At 32.3% G+C, this 19423-nt stretch overlaps 1 protein-coding gene across 1 annotated transcript in view; it reads left to right on the forward strand.

The window, feature by feature from the left end:
• Positions 1-19423, forward strand: part of LOC130441380 (acetylcholine receptor subunit alpha-like) — a 208487-nt gene that overhangs the window by 35131 nt on the left and 153933 nt on the right. The window contains exon 3 of the mRNA XM_056775034.1: positions 2532-2641. Within this exon, the coding sequence (XP_056631012.1) occupies positions 2532-2641 (110 nt within the window). The remainder of the gene's footprint in view (positions 1-2531; positions 2642-19423) is intronic.

The following is a 19423-nucleotide window of genomic DNA, read 5'->3' on the forward strand; positions in this document are numbered from 1 at the left end:
CGCGTTGAACATAACCGTAGATAAAACCCAAGTCCCCCACTACAATCTTGAAAGAAAAGAAACAGTCAAGAAGTTGGATTATATAGGACTAACCTGTTCGTAAAAAGGCGATATTCGAAAAGTTATTGCGATGGTTTTTTGGGATTACAAAAAAGCAACTGCATTTGAGGTAAACGATGGATTTATTCAACAGAAGCGATTCTTTCCTGTTTCCTGTTTTTGGTTTTCATCAATGTTCGAAAACAGAGCAGCAATAAGGTTAACAGTAATCTATTGAGGAGAAACGATGATTCCAATAAAAGCTATTGGAGAAAAACTTAACACCTTTGAAAGAAAAGAAAATATAGACCAGAAAAATTTGGATGAAGTACAATATAGAATCCAAATGAACGCTGAACTTGGAGAAATCTTAAATGAGGACAATATCACCAGATATTTAAAATGGCAGCGAATATTGCTAGGACACATAAAAGGAATGAAAATAATAGTGAAGTTGAATAACTAACAGATTGGAAACCCTTAGGAAACCGGCCCAAAGGTAGACCAGAAAGCCAATGAAAAAGTCAAGTAACAAGAGATGTGAAGAAAATAAAAGTCCGTGGATGGATCAGAAGAAAAAAGCCAAAACATGCAACAAATGTTCAAAATAAAAATGATGTGTTGTTTCTTTATTAGGTAGGAATCTTTTCAGAAAACCCTCGTAGAGAATTTTTATCAATAATATTTCAAAGAATAACAATGTTTCTATAACATTCATATACAGTTATTTAACATCAGCTTAAATTAGTTCTGAAAAATGGGAACTTTGAATTTCCGAATATTTATGAATCGTCTGGGAATCAAATATCGATGCATTCTATATATTCAAATATAATTTATCTTGTTGATTTTTCGTTTTCCCCAGTGATGTTTGGTTTAGATAAATATTTAACAAGGTTCGAATTAAATGAATGCTACGGAATGGGAGTGGATGGGTTTTTGAAAGGATGTAATGGAATATGACTCAACGCGTTATCCTCTGAGAGTGACGGTCGACATGACGTCTAATTTAGGGCATTTAGGTCAGGTTAATTGGGATAGTGAGACTTCGGATTCAGGTTCAACACACCCTATTCTGACTAAATGATAATTTGTCATGAACTTGATACATAAAATTCATCGCCGAAGCTTCTAAAGCGTAATAATTTGAATAAACTGATTCAAATTGGGACCATTTGTTATATAACCTCACTAAATAAGCCGTGTGACTGACACACAGATCGCTGAGGCCTTAAAGATATCAAAAGGCAGTGTGTAAACAAATATCCATGAACATTTGATCTTGAGAAAGCTTTTTCAAAGTGGGTGCCGCTTCTACTCACACTCGATCAAAAACAACAACGTGTTGAGTCAGAACAGTGTTTGGCCATGTCTACACGTAATAGATCAGATTTTTTGAGTCGATATGTGACAATGGATGAAACGTGAACTCATCACTTCGTTCCGGAACCAAAACGATAATCATTTGAGTGGACTGCAGCTGCTGAACCACGTCCAAAACGTCCAAATGCACAACAGTCAGCTGGAAAGGTTATGGCTCCAGTATTTTGGGTTGCGCAAGGAATTTTGTTCATCGACAATCACCAAATATTGGAGGCAATCAATACCGAATACCACATAGAGTTGTTGGAAATAGAAATGGAAAAATGAGGAAAAACGGCCTCCCTCAAATGTCGCAGAAAAAACTACTGTTTAACGACGACAATGAAAAAGCAATTGCTGAAACTGACGGCATCAAAAAGTTAGGGAATGGTAGTATTGCCCTTGAAGAAGATAATATTGATGAATAAAATCGATTTTTGGTGAAAAATGTGTTTTTCTTAGTTAGTCAAACGACTTATTGAGTGATGGGTTGAAAACTGAAATTTATTAAATAAACTAAGGACCAGACTAAAAACATTTAGCTTTGTCATGGGGCTAATCTAGCAATACTAAAATTGAATTGATTTTTTACAAGATTAAGTCCTCAATTTAGTCAAAGCAGTACCGGATGGAGCTAAGAACGGCGTATTTGAATATAGAATTAACAATATTTTGAAAATCTGCCCAATTAAGTAGCATTTTATATATAATAATAGAATTCTTTAACAAATTCTGCGCATATTTTATATCACTAGATGATATCGATTTGATTTCAGTTGGCAAGTGATTGTGCATTTTTTTGCATTGTAAAATATTGAGCCCTTAACTAATTCTGAACGTGGAGTAGGTAGATAAAGGTCGTGCTTCGCGTTCCTAAGTGGATAGGTTAGAAAATTCAAAAACATTATTCATAATCGTTTTTGTTGACATAGTTTCACGATTTAATCAATCGAAAAGCTCATTGTGAAGCATATGAAACTAGTTTAACCTAATTTCTAAGAGAAAGTACTATAAATATGTAGTTATACCAAACATTAACAATTTGTTAAGAAAGTAACCCAACATGACAACTACCTTAGTTTGACTTTTTCGTATTTTTTTTCATATTTGAATTTCTGGATCTTTTTCAGTCATGGTACGACTACAAATTACGATGGGAACCCAAGGAATATGGTGGTGTTCAAATGCTACACGTTCCATCGGATCATATTTGGCGACCAGATATAGTACTATATAACAAGTACGTTAAAGAGTAGAAGTTGAGTAGAAAAAAATCTGTACAGCCGTTAACTTCACACTTTCTCCATCTGTATATATCATACCTTTTGTTATGTTCCCATTTCCTAACATCTGCATGGTCGTTTTGTTTTTTGTTACTTCCAATATTTCACACGATGAAAACTTTTATAAAGTTACAAATAATCATAATTATGGGGACTTAGATAATATATTCCAAAATAAAATTGTACAAAAGCACAGATATATATTATACGAAGTTGTAAAATAATTTGGAGTTAAAATAAATTAGTCAAATTGTCTATTGATTACCAAGTACGTATACATTTGGTATTTATATGTTTTAAGGACAAACCTGACCTTTCCAAGGGGTTACTTACGATAAAATACTATCCCTAATGATTTATCTTCCAATATTTTTGTTTTAAAATGTCTTGTCAAATGTTCGCTATCTTTATTACAAATAAATTGTGGATTTTTTCTATCATAGCTCTATTATATCTGTTTATAATTGTATCTTAGACTACGAAACCATCCCCAAATTAACTTGTTAAATGACCCATCGTGAAGAACATTCAATTGGAGGTTACGGTACCAGAAAAGAACTTTCTCTCTTATTGAATTGACTTTCTCTGGTATTAACGGGCTATGAAACTAATTGTTTCGATTATTGAGAAGATAGATAGTTGAAGAAATTACAAGGGCTGCGAAAAAAAAATGATTATTTTATTAATGACTTTTGGCTCTTCGCGAAAACTGCTTTCGCATTTCTACATTTTCAGTGCATTCAGAGACGTTTAAGATTCATTGCTTTCCTTATTGATAAATTTGAGGCTATTTCGGAGTGATTTATGTCAATATAAGACGTTTCTGATTTTTGAGGAACCTCAAAATGTGGTTTCTATCGCAATAATCATCGTTGCGATACATCGAAACAGAAAAAGTGATTAAACCACGTCGCCAAGCGTTTAATCGTGTAACTTCCATTTGAGATTTTTGTGTAACTTTCAAAAACCCTTCTTTAGGGTCCCAAAAAACAAAAAATATACGATGTTTGAGGCAGATTTAAGGGGCTAGTGACGGTTATAAGGGTAAAAAATGACGCATAATTAAATATTTTTTTTCTTGTTAATTTTATCATAATTCCATACAAAACTTTTTGTTTATAATTTTTTGATAATAAAGTGTTAGAAAAATTATTTTTTTTTTATTTTCTTTCTTCGACATCAATTTATAGAGGTTACCAAAGCTGAGACTGCGAAAATTATAGCCTTCTACTGCGCTGACATAATCTCGAATTTGGTAAATATAAAACGAAAAATTAGAGAAGGTTTTTAAAGAGGAAGGTAGTTTATATCATAATTTATCATCTTTGAATAAAAAAAAAAAAATAAAAAGAAAACAAACTGGCAGCTGTTGATAAAAATATGTAAGATTTTTTTTCAATTTTCTCGCAATTACAGTAAAGTACAATAAATCAAATGAAAATTACAAAGAATTAAGAAAATCTGTCGATCGTTCCAAACACGCGTGCGCACTCGAAATATTTCAACTTTCTTTATTTCGAATTTTGTTATGAAATGTTTTTTGAAAGTGAAAGGATTTGAGAAAATAATTTTTTTTGAAATTTAAAACTGGTATTAGTTCGTTAAATGAATATTTGCAAGCTTCCCCATCTTTTTTAGAAGATATTTGAAAAATCAATGCAAAATTCACAGCCGGAAACATAGCATAGTTTGAATTTACTGGCACGATCCCTTTGAATAATAGCAGGACGTTGAAAATGAGTGTTTTTTATTAGTTTTTCAAGAGTTTAAATCGACTCTAGCATCTTAATTGTCAAGAATTGAAAACTTATAACCCGCACGAATTAAGTATACATATTGTTACGAACAAGCTCGTGAAATGGGTCCTTAGGCCGACCCTGTCCAGCTACAGTGGAATTTTAAAATTCAGCTATTTTGCGTGGCGCCTTTAATCTTTTTTTATATACGAGGTTATATTGAAAAATTCTTAGCCTACTACAGAACCCAACAAAATTCCAATGTCAAAATATTTTATTACTCAACATATTCTCCTCTCAATTGGATACATTTATTACAGCGAACCTGCAACATCTCTAGACCTTTAAAAAAAATTGTGTCTTCTTACTCTGTATACCAGACCACCACAGATTTTTTTACCTCCTCGTTGGAAGAAAATTTACGACTTTTTAAACTTTTTTTCAGTTGAGGAAAGAGATGATAGTCGGACGGAGCCAAAACTGGTGAATAAGGGTTGTGCTCTAGTGTGTGCTCTAGATTTGTGTGCAGGGGCGTTGTTCTGCAAAAACAAAACACCTTTTGGATAGCTTTCCGCGTCTTTTATCTCTAATTTATTCCCGTAGAGTGGTCAGTAATGTCGAATAGTAATCTCCAATTATTGTCCCACCGTTATCCAAAAAATGAATCATAATTACTCCATGGCAATTTCAAAAAATTGAAGCAAGAACTTTTCCAGCAAATTTTTGGACACGAAACTTCTTAGGTCTTGGAGAACCAGAGTGTCGACATTCCATCGATTGTTGCTTTGGTTCTGGATCGTAGAAATGTACCCAAGTCTCATCCTAAGTAATAATTCGGTTTAAGAAGTCTACATCATTTTCAAATCGAGCACAGATCGAACGCGATGCTTCTTTCCTTGCAAGCTTTTGGTCAACATTCAAACATTTGGGCATCCATTTTGCAGCAATTTTTCTCATGTCCAAATTGACGTAAACTATAGGATGAAGGCGTTCGTATGAAATATTCAATGCTTCAGATATCCGTTTTGGCCCAATTCGACGGTCTAATAAAATCATGTCATGAACAGCATCGATATTTTCGGGAACTGACACAGAAACTGCCTTTCCCGATGGGTCATCATCTTCAATGGAAAATTTACCTCTTTTCACGGTCGCATACGAAGGACATTGATCACCAAGGATATTAAGCATACCTTCGTAAATCTGCTTACCTCTTTACCCTTTTAAATACAGATACTTGATGATGGCTAGCTCTGGTTTACTTTTTTGACGACAAACTTTACACTGACACTTCTAATAAGTTATTGTTCGTTTCTATGGTAACGAAATATTTTGTTTATGCATGGAACTGGTCTAACCTAACTAAAATCTACTGCAGTATTTCATATCGAATTAGATATGCTGGAAAGATCAACATGAAACAATTCTTCGAAGCTGAGATTTGTCCATTTTCTTTTCCACTACTCTGTTCTGCAATATGTTCTGTAGCAGTAGGTATTTGTCATTGCGTAAGATGTTTTTTTAACTTAATCATTGTCAACAGCTTTCTTTTGCGACCAATGCGTCTTAGTACTTCATCGTTGGTGATTCTCTCATTCCAGGGTATCTCCAGGATGCGTCTATAGAGCCACATCTCTCTCGAAAACGTTGCTTGCTTTTAGACTAAGTTTCTGCTATTTTATACATTTTTAAACTTAAATAATAATTGATAATATTTTAATAAAATTGTTGGTATGATTGATTTACTTTTCCGTTTGGTAAAAAGGCCGAAAAATATTCAGTTTTGATACTTGACGATTTTTACATTTAACGCTACATGTATTTCAGATGGCGTTCTAGTATAATTCGTACTACGTGACTGCATTTGACGCTCGAATATAGCGATTAGCGCCAGCATGAAATTGCACCTTAATGTTTAGTTTTTTTCACTTCATTGGGTTTGATAAAATTTTAATCTGGTGCTTATACATGACACCTAAATTTATATTTTGGGATTTAAATTATTCTCTACTTGCAAGTTAATCTAGTAATAATTATATCTTTTCAAAACAACATTATTATTATTATTATTATTATTATTATTATTATTATTATTATTATCTGAAGGTCTTTATATAGTGTTTATGCGTAGATAAAAATCTCTATAACTGTACTTATAGTTCATTAAAATGTTACATTTTATGTGAAAGTTCGGAGAATGACAGGAGTTAAAGTTGAAGTCATCGTTGGCAATTCTCCTTCAAATTCATTTTCTTCCATTCATTTTGTTATTTCTATAATGTTGGTACAGGTTTCTACAGAAAAATCTCTCCACAGGTCTGCTTTCCTGCAACCTCATCCAACCTCTTCCAAAAATTTCCTTTACATCTACAGAAAATTAATTTCATAAGAGGTTGCTGGAGGGTCCGAAGATTGAATTGGGGTTCAAAGGTTTCGATGTTTTTCCAAGCCCAAATCTTCAGGATTATAGTATTTCCCAAGCCATGATTGGACCTGGTGGTACACTCTGAGACTGTGAAAATAATCTGCATCCTGTTTTGGAGGAACGGATGATTAACTGAATGAAATTTTTGATACTATCTTGATGAATAGTTTGTAGCTAAAAGTGTCCAGAGAATTGTCATTGGTTCCACCGTATAAAACAAGGAAAAGACGTTCGCCAGCGAGACTGGGCAAATGATGACAGGATGTTTTTCCAGAATTTTTGTGAATTTTAGTTTTAGAATAACAGTACATTTTCTGCTATGAAATCTCCATACATTAAGCCTAAAAGACTATAAAGCTGGTCAGATGTACACCCTTTTGAAGGTTTTAAACAGAAAATATTTGACTTTTCCCCCCCTAATGTCGTGAGCAACACAAGGAAGTCGATGTCCTTTGCTAGTCAAGTGGCAAATTTGATAGAACAACTGAAAGAATAGAATGAGGAGGAAGAATCTTTGAGGGCTACGTATTACTACTACTACGGATTTTTTTACCTGCTCAACATTCTTGGAAATGTACACTCCTCTTAGAAATTATTGTGAGATAAGTAAGGTAAACATATTTTGACCGAGTTGTCATGAGCATTGACGAATCCAGTCAACTTTAGAGCATTGTAACAGCGTTTTAAATGAATGGAATTTGGAAAAAATATAAGGGAGATTATTTGTGAAAAAATCCTCTACAAATTTGATCTGAAATAATTTTTTGATAAAATCATTAGAAAAAGCTATTACGCAAAAAATTTTTGATGAAATTTTTCCACTTTTTTGCTCATAACTTTTTGAATTTTGGATTTATGACAAAAAGTTACATAAATATAATTGTATGCAAAGCAATTTACTACAAAATATGATTGAAAAATTTTCTCGTAACACTGATAATTTGCCAGATATCAAGAAAAATGTATTTTAAACCCCTTTTTGCAAAATTGTGACCAGGGGATAAGAGCAACAACCCCATAAACTTGAATTTAAGCTTGTATTGACCCCCTACATATCATATAAATATTTGGCCCCTAAAAAATGTTAAGTTTGGCTCTCAAATTGTAACGTTTCAATTGACTAGTTGTGATTTCATCATATTCGTTTTATTTTATTAATTTTACTACGACGTTAAAAAGAAATTAACGGTTTAAATTTTCTATAGAATTCTTATCTTTTGAATACGCCTTATTATTCATGATTTATTGATGGTATATAGGTTCTAAACACGTTTTGAACTCCATTAAAGACGATTCTTTCCATCAAATCAAAGTAAAACACTATACGTGTTTGTTATTCAATTGGAGCACTTACATCTGACAGATAAGAGAAATCTCCTCGAATTTCCTAGATAAATAAACCTGTCGGTTAAAGTTATAAATGAAAATTTGAATACAACCCATTGCAATAAATAAAATTCTCGAGCTGAACTAATTTTTGTTAAGGATATAAATCAAATTTGTTTTATTAGTAGGTATCAATCTCAGACTTTGAGAGCTCCTTTTGCAAATTGATATTGTCGTTTTTAATTTATTTTGAGGTTGTTTTGAGCTCGCACGTTATCTTAGTATCAATTCTCTTTTTTTGGGTTTCTATTGATCGACTCCTTCACCTTTTTCTGTCTGTTATCGAAAATAAATACGAGAACTGATCCTTCTGCTTTGCCCCCAACCTATTTAGGTTGACGGATCTAAGACGAGCTATATTGTACTATAAGTTTCTGTAATTTATTTTCTTTTGCAAGTAATCGAGCTTTCAGCATCCCAACATACAGTTAGCGTGGCCTTCCCTGGTTAAAGCTTGTTTTTAAAACTTATTTGGCGGTGGCGAACTTGATGTTTCGGCTCCTCACTTTGCGTTTTGATTTAAACATATTAGTGATGGATCCAGGACTCTTGAATTACAAATCATGCGAAAAAACTTTGTTTTGTCCATACATCTGGATGTTCACACTACCACTACACCAACACACACGATTACAAAGTCTGACGCGCTTTTTGATAACCAAGTTATCGCCTCCAGATATTGGAGGTAAACTTCACTTCAGTGTAATCGTGAGTGTTGGTGTAAACAGGGTATTCAGTATGAATATCGCCAACGGTTCCCGAAATTCCAGCTTAGTTGTCCATATCTCATTAGAGTTTGCTAGTGTGCATTTTTATCATTTTCGTGGATGGTAGAGGTTGTTGGACGCTCTACAATACTTATCGGAGTATTACTTTTTCATTAAGCCATATGGTGCAGATTCTTTCACCAGATATTTGTGTTTTTGATTTAAGATGCGACTCTCCTGAATTTGAGCGTCTAATACACATTTAGGCTGAGATATTCTGTACATAATATGTTACAATGTGACGTGAATATAGATAATTATTTAGATTCATCAGTATTGCCATATCGCGTTTTTTATTTTGGCCACAAGCTTTCAGCGTGGTAGGACAACGACAAATTCCACGGTAATTTGGAAATATGCTTTTCCAGAAAAATGTGATTTTGTTTGAATTCACTAATATTCTATATCTGGGTTAATCCCGATTATCAGGTTTTGTCTGGTTATCTTGTTCAAATATATCAAGAAAAAATAGTCTGAAGGCTATAACCCGAGAGATCTGTCCAGGCACTTTATTGAACTTTATGGTTTCTCGTCAAATATAGAAACTTTGGTACTTTTGGATTATATTCTATGAAAGATTTTGCATGTACAGACATTAACTTTCAAAGGCGTGTTTGTGGTCCCGCATACATAAATGTTCCTATATCATCTTGATTTTTGACTTACCTCCTTTATACTAAATTTTCTCACCAACAAACTTTTCCAGCGAAAAATAAATTTCAGCGTAAAAACCTTTTCGGAATCATCACATTTATTCTGTGACTATAGAGTGGGCTGTAAGGAATTTGTCCCTATTTAAGCTACTCTTACATTTAGCAATTTGAATGCTTTCAAATGCAACCAACAATTTAATATTGGATACATTTTTTAACAATTCTACATTATTAAGATACTCGATTTTCCAGTCCGTTCATATTTTAAATAACCTATGTGCTCTTTAAACCGAACAATAACGGATCTCTTAGTTTGCCCAATATACTTCCCGTCATAACCACTACAGCTAATTTCATATATATCACTCTCAATCAATTGTTTTAATGAAGTTTAGTATACCTCCAGACCCTGAAGACGATAACTTGGTTATCGAAACCCGTATCAGACAGTATTTCAATTTTGGCAACAAACTGTTCCATTTGACATAGATAAAATAAATTGCCAAAAGTACCTGGTTAATACAGCGATGTTCTTCGGACGAGACGTGATTCGATCATCGATGTGGTATTAGCCAGGAAGTAGTTGTTTTCTCTTTTGAGGAAGGGTAGATGATATTTCTTCGAAATTTTGAAATTCGGCGATCAGTACTGGAAATTATATATTTTGTGTAGATGATTATTTGATATACACTTTTACCAATACATCGTTAATAAACAACATTATTATATGTAGTGGTGTCCGTGAATTCTCAACCTCACATAGAAATAAAATTTATAAAACTGTGACTAGTTTTTGATAAAGTCTCACACATTTTTCAAAATTTCTAATTAAAGCTTCTATGAGAATATGATTCAACGTCGATGTTAAATCTTTCACACCTAACTCAGCTTTGCGAACAAAAAATAGTCACACGGGGTCAGATCAGGGCTATATTGTGGGCGTTAAATCTCGTGTAGCCTTGGAAAGTGAAGCAGTGTGGACTGCATTATATTGGAACTATTGGAACTAAGCATTTTAAAACAAAAGTATTGATTTTTGTGTTTTTCCGTATCCAATCTTTGAATACTACAATCAATCCTTCAATTTTTCTCTCTTAATATTGAGGTTTTCAGATTTTCACATAAATTCGAATCTAATATCTTCAAGAATCGAGCGAAAAACGAGGAGACGATAATGCGTACTCGCTTATTGGCTATTATGGACGAAATTTAGTAGATGATAGCATTGATTTTATGGAAAAATACACAAATAAAGTTACATCAAGTTACTTTTTTTGTATCTTGGATGGAAACAGCTCGTTCTTAGTGTTATTATAATGAGAAGAACAATGTGTGAAATGAAATAGTGGTTATAAAGATCTTCTGTTTGATCGAACACTTAAACTTTTACGGCATTTTGATGTCAGTTTATGGTAACTGTCTATACTAAAAGTTGAGATAGATACAAGAAAGTCTAGTTGTTGCAGTTTATTTCTTATAAGAATATAAAGAGACATACGAGGGTTGCTATTTAAGTTTTGAGATATGGCAACACTGATGTGAATATGTCAAATTTCCATCATGAAGTATGGCATTTTGTCATACTTTATGTCATGTTGTCATTCAAGCGCTATTTGATTTGTCTAATGAAGGATCCAGTAAAGAATCTTCGCACACGAATCACTTTGAAGCAAATGGCCGCCGATTATAGAAATAATTGGACTTGTCGTTCAAATCACATGTTTTGTAAGTACTTCAATAGGAATGGATGAAACGCTTCGACAATTGGTTCTAATGTGTGCAAAAGTTTATTGATGTTGATGAAAATATTTTGAAAAACAATAAAGTCGTATCCAATATTCTCAAAGCAGCAGCTTTGGTATATGACGGTGATGTTGATTTGAAAATTTCCATAAATCATGTGTTTTCGAAAGACAAAGTTGTAGTAACGAAAAAAACTCATAAAAAATAACATTGAGAGGGACTGTGTAAGTTTTTTATAATAGTAATACCAATCAACCTAATAATAAACATCGTAGTCAGATTAGGCCACTGGATGATTATTCGTTTTTGTCTACATTTTCGTTCACAATGGAATCATTGAGCTAAGATGAGGTAGGATTTAAAGGCCGTGAATCAATTTTGTTTGTGTAAACTTTAAATATAAGTAGTTATCGATGGACAGGCATGTGCTTGGCTTCTTTGTTTCCGTGCAGTAACAACTAAGCTCTCAGGAGTTTATATAATGTTCTTCGGACGATATTGCCCTAACAGTTTACAGTGGACATACTAGTAACTCTTCTGAGTTAATTTTTGCTTAATGGGAAAACCTTTTCTATCTAGTTCATGAAAAAAAATTTTTCGAATGTTTCAAATCTAGGGTCTTCTCATTTCCTCTTTATTTTCTTCTTTCATCATTACGACTTGATGTCTTCTTCGAAAAGGAGTTGTCTCAAACTTTCTCAACAGGTGATCAGTTTGTTCATTGCCGTGCATTACGGTTTGACCCACTTTAGAGTAATTTTCTGTTTGCTTTCAGAGAGTTCACTTAATTTTACAAGATTTCAGTTCTTGGTGAATATTTAATAGAATAAAAAATTTTGCATTTCGGTTGACGCGTTTTGAGCAATGTGCTGCGCACGTTGGTGTATGTTACGATTAGAAAATGGAAGTTTCTGAGATCATTGGGATAGCGCGATTGATTTACGTGCTCTAAAGGCCTACTCCTAATTGTTCATCTCCAATTTTCTAGTCTTCAGTTTGAAATAACAGCGAACCATCTGGAAACGAGATATCTGCCCATAACCATTGTTCTCTATTGGTTCCCTGAAACGTTTTAGATTTTTAAGTCTGCATCCAGATATACTTTGATTGATGATGATGGTGTGAGGAAGTTGGAGGAATTTTGATTTCATATAACTTATTATATATTATGTAATTTTATTGAAGGTTCTGCAATACAAATTGAAAAATCCTTTATGGAGTCTCTCGAAAGAAAGTGATTGTATTAAATGACGGTTTTACTATAATATTAATATTTTAAAAATATGAAAACATCTAAGAAGTTTGGACACTTCAATATGGTACTTGCATGGTTTGAAAAAGGATGAGTTTATTTACAACTTTTATTATAATTTTGTTGTTAACTTTTGGATCAATATTTATAGAGAAGATAAATATTGAAAATTCAAAAATTTTGTAGGTAGTTTGAATATTTCAGTAAGGCCACAGGTATAAAATAAGCACTAAACATGTGATACAAAGTAAATACGACGGTTAATCTCCATTATTAAGCTCTGATTAATCTGAAAAATGGTACATAAAACATGTTTTGTGCCAAGACGTGAAAATATCGCGACTAAAGTACCCGATAAAGTTTTTAATGATACTAAGAAATTCTACGTGCTACAACAAAAATGGTTTGAAACTATTGCGAGACGTAATTATTTATTACGGTAATTAAGTTTATTATGCTTTAATTCTTCTTATAAAGAATAAAATAAACAAAAAAAAAATAAATACTTTTCAAAAAATGCAAGTACCAAATTGAGCTTCACACAAAAAATATAAAGAGCTCTCAATATTTTATTCAATTCACCCTGTACATGATGAATAATGTTACACATTTTACTACCATTAATAATAAAAGCTAGGGGTCCTGTTAATATGAACCAGTATTCAAGAACCGTAGGAAAGAGATTTTTCAGTATAATTACAGAACTGTCAAAAATATATTAATCAGGCAAATACCGCAAATCATCCTTCAGGCGCCTAGAATAGCCCAGGGAAATTCCCATAATGATTTTCCTCCTTGTTTTATGTATGTTTGCTAATGGTGTGTTTACCCGAATACATGGTACGTTTAAAGTACATCAAGATTTCAAAAAATTACTGTCGCAGGTAGATCTAATTTCGAATGGGCTCCTTTATTTTGATACAAATATTGATAAGACTTCTGATAAACAAGGCTAGAGCTAGGAATTATAATAATAATAAACATTACTCTCAAAAATCCTTTATTCAGATTATGTAAAATGAAAAAATTAAGGTCATTTATTAATTCATTAATATTCACTTCGATAAATAATTCAGTTTCAATAAGTTATAATAGCCTCTGATACTCCAGAGCTTCCTTTTTGATCTCCAAAAACAAATTCTATAATTCGTCTTGTGTAACTTCTTTGTACAAGTTTGGATCTAATTGAATTGATATTTTCCCGTTAGATTTTATAAGAACAAAAAGTAGAATCTACTAAATTATTTTCGAAAACATGAAAAAGTGTTATATAAGTAGAATTTTTTGTATAATTGTAGTCAACCAACCAGATTGTACAGAGGTCGGGATATTGAGGCAATTTTCTCGAAAAATCGGCATTCATCCACTCATAAATCTGGCAACGCTGCCGAAAAGGATGAAAATGAACCACGTTCGTGCTTTAGTTGTATCGTGTTCGTTGCGTTCTCAAAATTATTGACCGATACAAGTTCACGCTTCAGGAAAGAGGTACAACAGTGTGGAAGACGTACCATAAATTCCTAAAAAGGGGCTCTGTTGCCGATGCGCCGCGTTTTGGACAGCCGGTATCTGTAATAATTAACGAAAATTGGGAACAATGGCGCTGGCGAACGTATCCCCTCCACGTACTTCACGAGGATGAATTAGATCGCAGATAGGCATTTTACGAGTATCTAGTATCTCGGATGCAATTCCAGCATCCCATTTCGCGATTGGAAGAAGCAACCTTCAAGCTGAACGGTATAATTAATCGGTATATCTGCGTGTACTGAAACGACTAAAATTCTCTCGTTTTCTTAAAAAAAAATTAAACCTGCTTGGGGTATGTGTGGGTAGATATCCAAGCGAGAGATCTCGCGTGTTTTTCAGGGACACGTGACGAGCGAAAGTTAACTGGAAATGCTTGAAAATTTAGGTGGGCGAATGGAAAACATCCCAACATCCCTCATTTCATGAAGGTTGGAACGCACTACGCCTTATCTATGCGAGTGTACCTTGATTTTTATTTTGGAGAAAGGATAGGGAGGCGATGATTCGTTGAGTACGGTCATGTGACTCCTCAAAGATGGAACAAACAGGCGGTGTACATTTTGATTTGAAGTTGTGTCATATAAACGTTTGTCAAACGTTCTGAAAAGTGTGTGGAAATATATTGGAAATTAATTTTTATTTAATTTTTTTTGTGTGTTAGGCTAAGTAATCATGGACCTCCCATCTCATTATCAGTTACTAAGAGACTCTATGCCAGTGGTGGTCAAAAGCCGGCTTGTGGACCGGATTCAGCCCTTTTGTTTACTTTATCTGGCTCGTTGATAAATCCCGCATGCTTTTTTATTTAAGCTTTAGCACGTTGAGCCCCAATAAAACTTCTCTAAGGGCCTAAAAACTTTTTTATCTAAAAGGGTAGTTGTGGTTGTAAAGCCTCAAACTAAATGGCAAGTAACACAAACAACACTTTTTTGATAAGGACGTTGCTGGGGTATAGAAAAATTGCTATTGAGCTGTTATTTGTTATAGAAATGATAAATGCCCATTTTATTTATAGAAGAATAACTAAGAAGAGAGTATAGCAATTACTGATGTTTTAACTGTAGCAAATAAGTTACTGAAGAAAGAAACTATGCATGTTGGTGATCAAAAGACGCCAAAACCAAAAAAACAGATTGCCTAGTAAATAAAGAAGGTCTAAGTCAAAAGGTGAGAAGATATGGTGTAGGATACAGTGAAAAAAAGTTATTGTAAAATTCAAAATGAAAAAAGTGATTACTTATTGCAGTGGATGTCTTGGAAAACCACATTATCGTAATCAGTGTTTTCCAAAAAATAAAAATAATTCAGATTGTAATAACAATTTTTCAATTTTATATTTATATTATGCTATGGTTTACGTCGTGTTTTTTATACAAAAATAAAAATTATGTCGAAGAAAACAAAAAATATGAAAACTAAAACAAAATCAAATGAACCAAGTGTAGTGTAATGTTCTAAGGACCCAGGACGGTCCGACCTAACTGTAAAATATATTTAAATACGATCCCTTGGCCGTGAAGAAGTTTTGGAATAAAAATATCCACTTTGGTTTGTGGGGAAAGCTCAGTTGTAGGCCTATGGATCGCATCAGAGCTCAACGTGTTAATGTTTGTTTTTTGTAAAAATAGTAATGAATTGAAAATGAAACTTAGTGTTTTTGCAAAACATTTTCTGGGTAGTGAAAAAACTTTGTCCAAAATATTTGTGTATCCATAGCATACGATCTCCAACCCGAGAGATATTTTGAAAATCTCATTATGGGACCCGTTTAGAAGTATTAGCCCACTCCTGCTCTATGCCATCGCAAGTTGGTGCTATATAATTTAATAAACAGAATCATCTGATAATTAAGATGCCTCCAATAATTTCAATGTAATATAGATTTTCAGTAACCTATATGAATAGTACAAATTGATATCTGGTTGCTGACAATTGTGGCCATTGAGGCAAAACTAACCCCAACTTTTGATCTCCTTTATATAAATTGGTATGTAGTAGAATATATTTTAATAAGAATGTTGACGGACATTTCTTCATACGCATTCAGCCAAAACATTTCGGCTTAACGTCTTTTGAATCTTTGGATATAAAAAATGAATGTGGATCAGTTTCAAGGAATTGTGTCTATTCAGCTCCATATTTAAATTAGATGTACAATCGTGGAAGTATAACTTTGGTAGAATTTACGCCGACGGTCGTGATCATCATAGTTGTATTCCTGAACCAATCGTACTCTATTCGGATTTATGAGACTCCGCGATATACTAGAAACCTGAACTATTTTCCTTAACTATTCCAGTCTCGTCTGCTTTCCACCGTGTCCGTAAATGAATTCATCAACTTTGAAACATCGGCATCCAATTCTGTTCCACGGGACATGGAAATTTTAATATTATGAAAAAACTCTAACTTAGTATCCTAAAATAGTAACAATTAGTAGTTTACTATTCAGTGTCGTGTATTCAAAAATTGAATTGAATTGAATATTGAAAAAAATTATTTTAATTTTTTAATAAAAACAGTACTTTTCACTAATTCGTTATTAAATTTTATGGAATCAAAATTCAAATATCTTTAGATTCCTCAAGTAATTTAAGATGTGATAATGTACAGATTAAAACCATTTTTAGACCAGGATCTAATCAAAGCAGAGAATAGGATAAGAATTAAAGGAAAAATAATTTACGGGCCATGTGAGATCGGGAGAAGAGAGGGAGTTTTTAAGGGTAAAAAACGGTTTCTGTTAAAACTAAAAGTTCTGTAAAAAGAAGTCAAGAAGATCTACAACTTTTGTATTCACAGTTTTTTCACGTAAACTCAAAATTTGATTAAAAAATTCAAAAAATCAAGTTTCTCGTTTTTGATTTTTATCTTATACAAAAAACTTTTTTCTTATGAAATTTTATGAAAAGTTACCTCTTCTTTTCCCATATAAACTATAATTTATATGATTTGGAATATTTATTTTTTCACGTTATTTTGACACGAAATCGAAAAAGCACCCTAATTTTCGAACGAAATTTTTGCCGTCAAAATATCCGCTTTTTTCAAAAAGTTGGTGAGATTTTTATTCGCTAAAATCTCTACTTAATGGTGTGAAAAATATTATCATCGTCATGATAAACTTTGTCAGAAAAGGCAAAAAATAAGACCAAAAAACTAGCATCCGAAATTTTGTTTTAATCATTACGTACAACTTTCAGTTAAATTTTTCTGTCCTATTCACATTAAAAACATGAAAGTCCATAATACATTGATGGATATAAGTAATTAGAGTCTAGTATTTTGATAAATATCTGAAAATTGTGCATAATGATTAAAAAAAATCGGAAGCTAGTTTTTTTCGTCTTATTTTTTGCCTTTTCTGGGAAAGTTTAACATGGTGAAGGTAATATTTTTTACACCATCAAAAAGCGGAGATTTAAACTAATAAAAATCTCACCAACTTTTTCGAAAAAGCTGAGATTTTCGTTCGAAAATTAGGGTGCTTATTCGATATTATGTCAAAACAACGCGAAAAAATGAATATTTGAAGTTAAATAAATTACAGTGTATATGGAACCTAAAAAGGTAACTTTTCACAAAATTTGATTAAAAAATTCAAAAAATCAAGTTTCTCGTTTTTGATTTTTATCTTATACAAAAAACTTTTTTCTTATGAAATTTTATGAAAAGTTACCTCTTCTTTTCCCATATAAACTATAATTTATATGATTTGGAATATTTATTTTTTCACGTTATTTTGACACGAAATCGAAAAAGCACCCTAATTTTCGAACGAAATTTTTGCCGTCAAAATATCCGCTTTTTTCAAAAAGTTGGTGAGATTTTTATTCGCTAAAATCTCTACTTAATGGTGTGAAAAATATTATCATCGTCATGATAAACTTTGTCAGAAAAGGCAAAAAATAAGACCAAAAAACTAGCATCCGAAATTTTGTTTTAATCATTACGTACAACTTTCAGTTAAATTTTTCTGTCCTATTCACATTAAAAACATGAAAGTCCATAATACATTGATGGATATAAGTAATTAGAGTCTAGTATTTTGATTAATATCTGAAAATTGTGCATAATGATTAAAAAAAATCGGAAGCTAGTTTTTTTCGTCTTATTTTTTGCCTTTTCTGGGAAAGTTTAACATGGTGAAGGTAATATTTTTTACACCATCAAAAAGCGGAGATTTAAACTAATAAAAATCTCACCAACTTTTTCGAAAAAGCTGAGATTTTCGTTCGAAAATTAGGGTGCTTATTCGATATTATGTCAAAACAACGCGAAAAAATGAATATTTGAAGTTAAATAAATTACAGTGTATATGGAACCTAAAAAGGTAACTTTTCACAAAATTTCGTGAAAAAAACATGTTTTTTTGTTAAAGATAAAAATTAAAAACGAAAAACTTGTTTCTTTTTAAATTTTTCACATAAATTTTGAAGTTATGCGAAAAAAATATGAACACAAAAGTTCTAGATCTTCTTATTACCATTTGAATTTTTTCCATAAGACTTTCGCCAGAAATCGAGACCGTTTTATATCCTAAAAACTCACCCCCTTTCCTTTCCAGATCGCCCATAAATTATTTTTCCTTCTATTTTTATTTTAACTCTTCGTTTTTCAATAAGTTTCATCCTACTATTATTTTTTTTTCGCTTTTTATTCTTTTTAAAGGCTTATACCCTGGTCTATGTATTCCACCACTTCACAGTTATTTTAAAACTTGTTTCTAGAGATAAAAAAGAAAATATGTATAGTTCCATTGATGTAATGTAACAAGTCAGAATTATTTTATAACTCAGTGTAATTTTCTTATGATATTTTGACTTATATCTTTGAAACGTGTTTGTTTTTATGATGTGTGATTTGTCTACATATTAATTTTCACTACATATCATATTCAAAATAGTAACTAAGGTTGATTAAATCTGTTCATCGTGTGAAATATTAAAAAATTAGTTCGTAATTGCAATTTAGAACGTTTCATTTCAATAAAAACCTATTTTTTAGCCTATACAATGTAGTCTAAACTGCGATTAAGAATAAAACTATAGAAAATCATTTTATGTTAGTGTTTCCACTCATTTTAGTTTGTAGAAACAATCATGTCATCTATGGCATCATCAGCACAGACTCTATTAAGGTATTGTACCTTTTTTCCTTTCTAGTCGCAATTACGCAAATGTGATACCTTGAGTAAAATCTGAAGTATATAATTACGAAAAAATAATTATTCGTTCTGTTCAATTG

Source organism: Diorhabda sublineata, chromosome 3 (assembly GCF_026230105.1).
Source record: "Diorhabda sublineata isolate icDioSubl1.1 chromosome 3, icDioSubl1.1, whole genome shotgun sequence".
NCBI classification, from domain to species: domain Eukaryota; kingdom Metazoa; phylum Arthropoda; class Insecta; order Coleoptera; family Chrysomelidae; genus Diorhabda; species Diorhabda sublineata.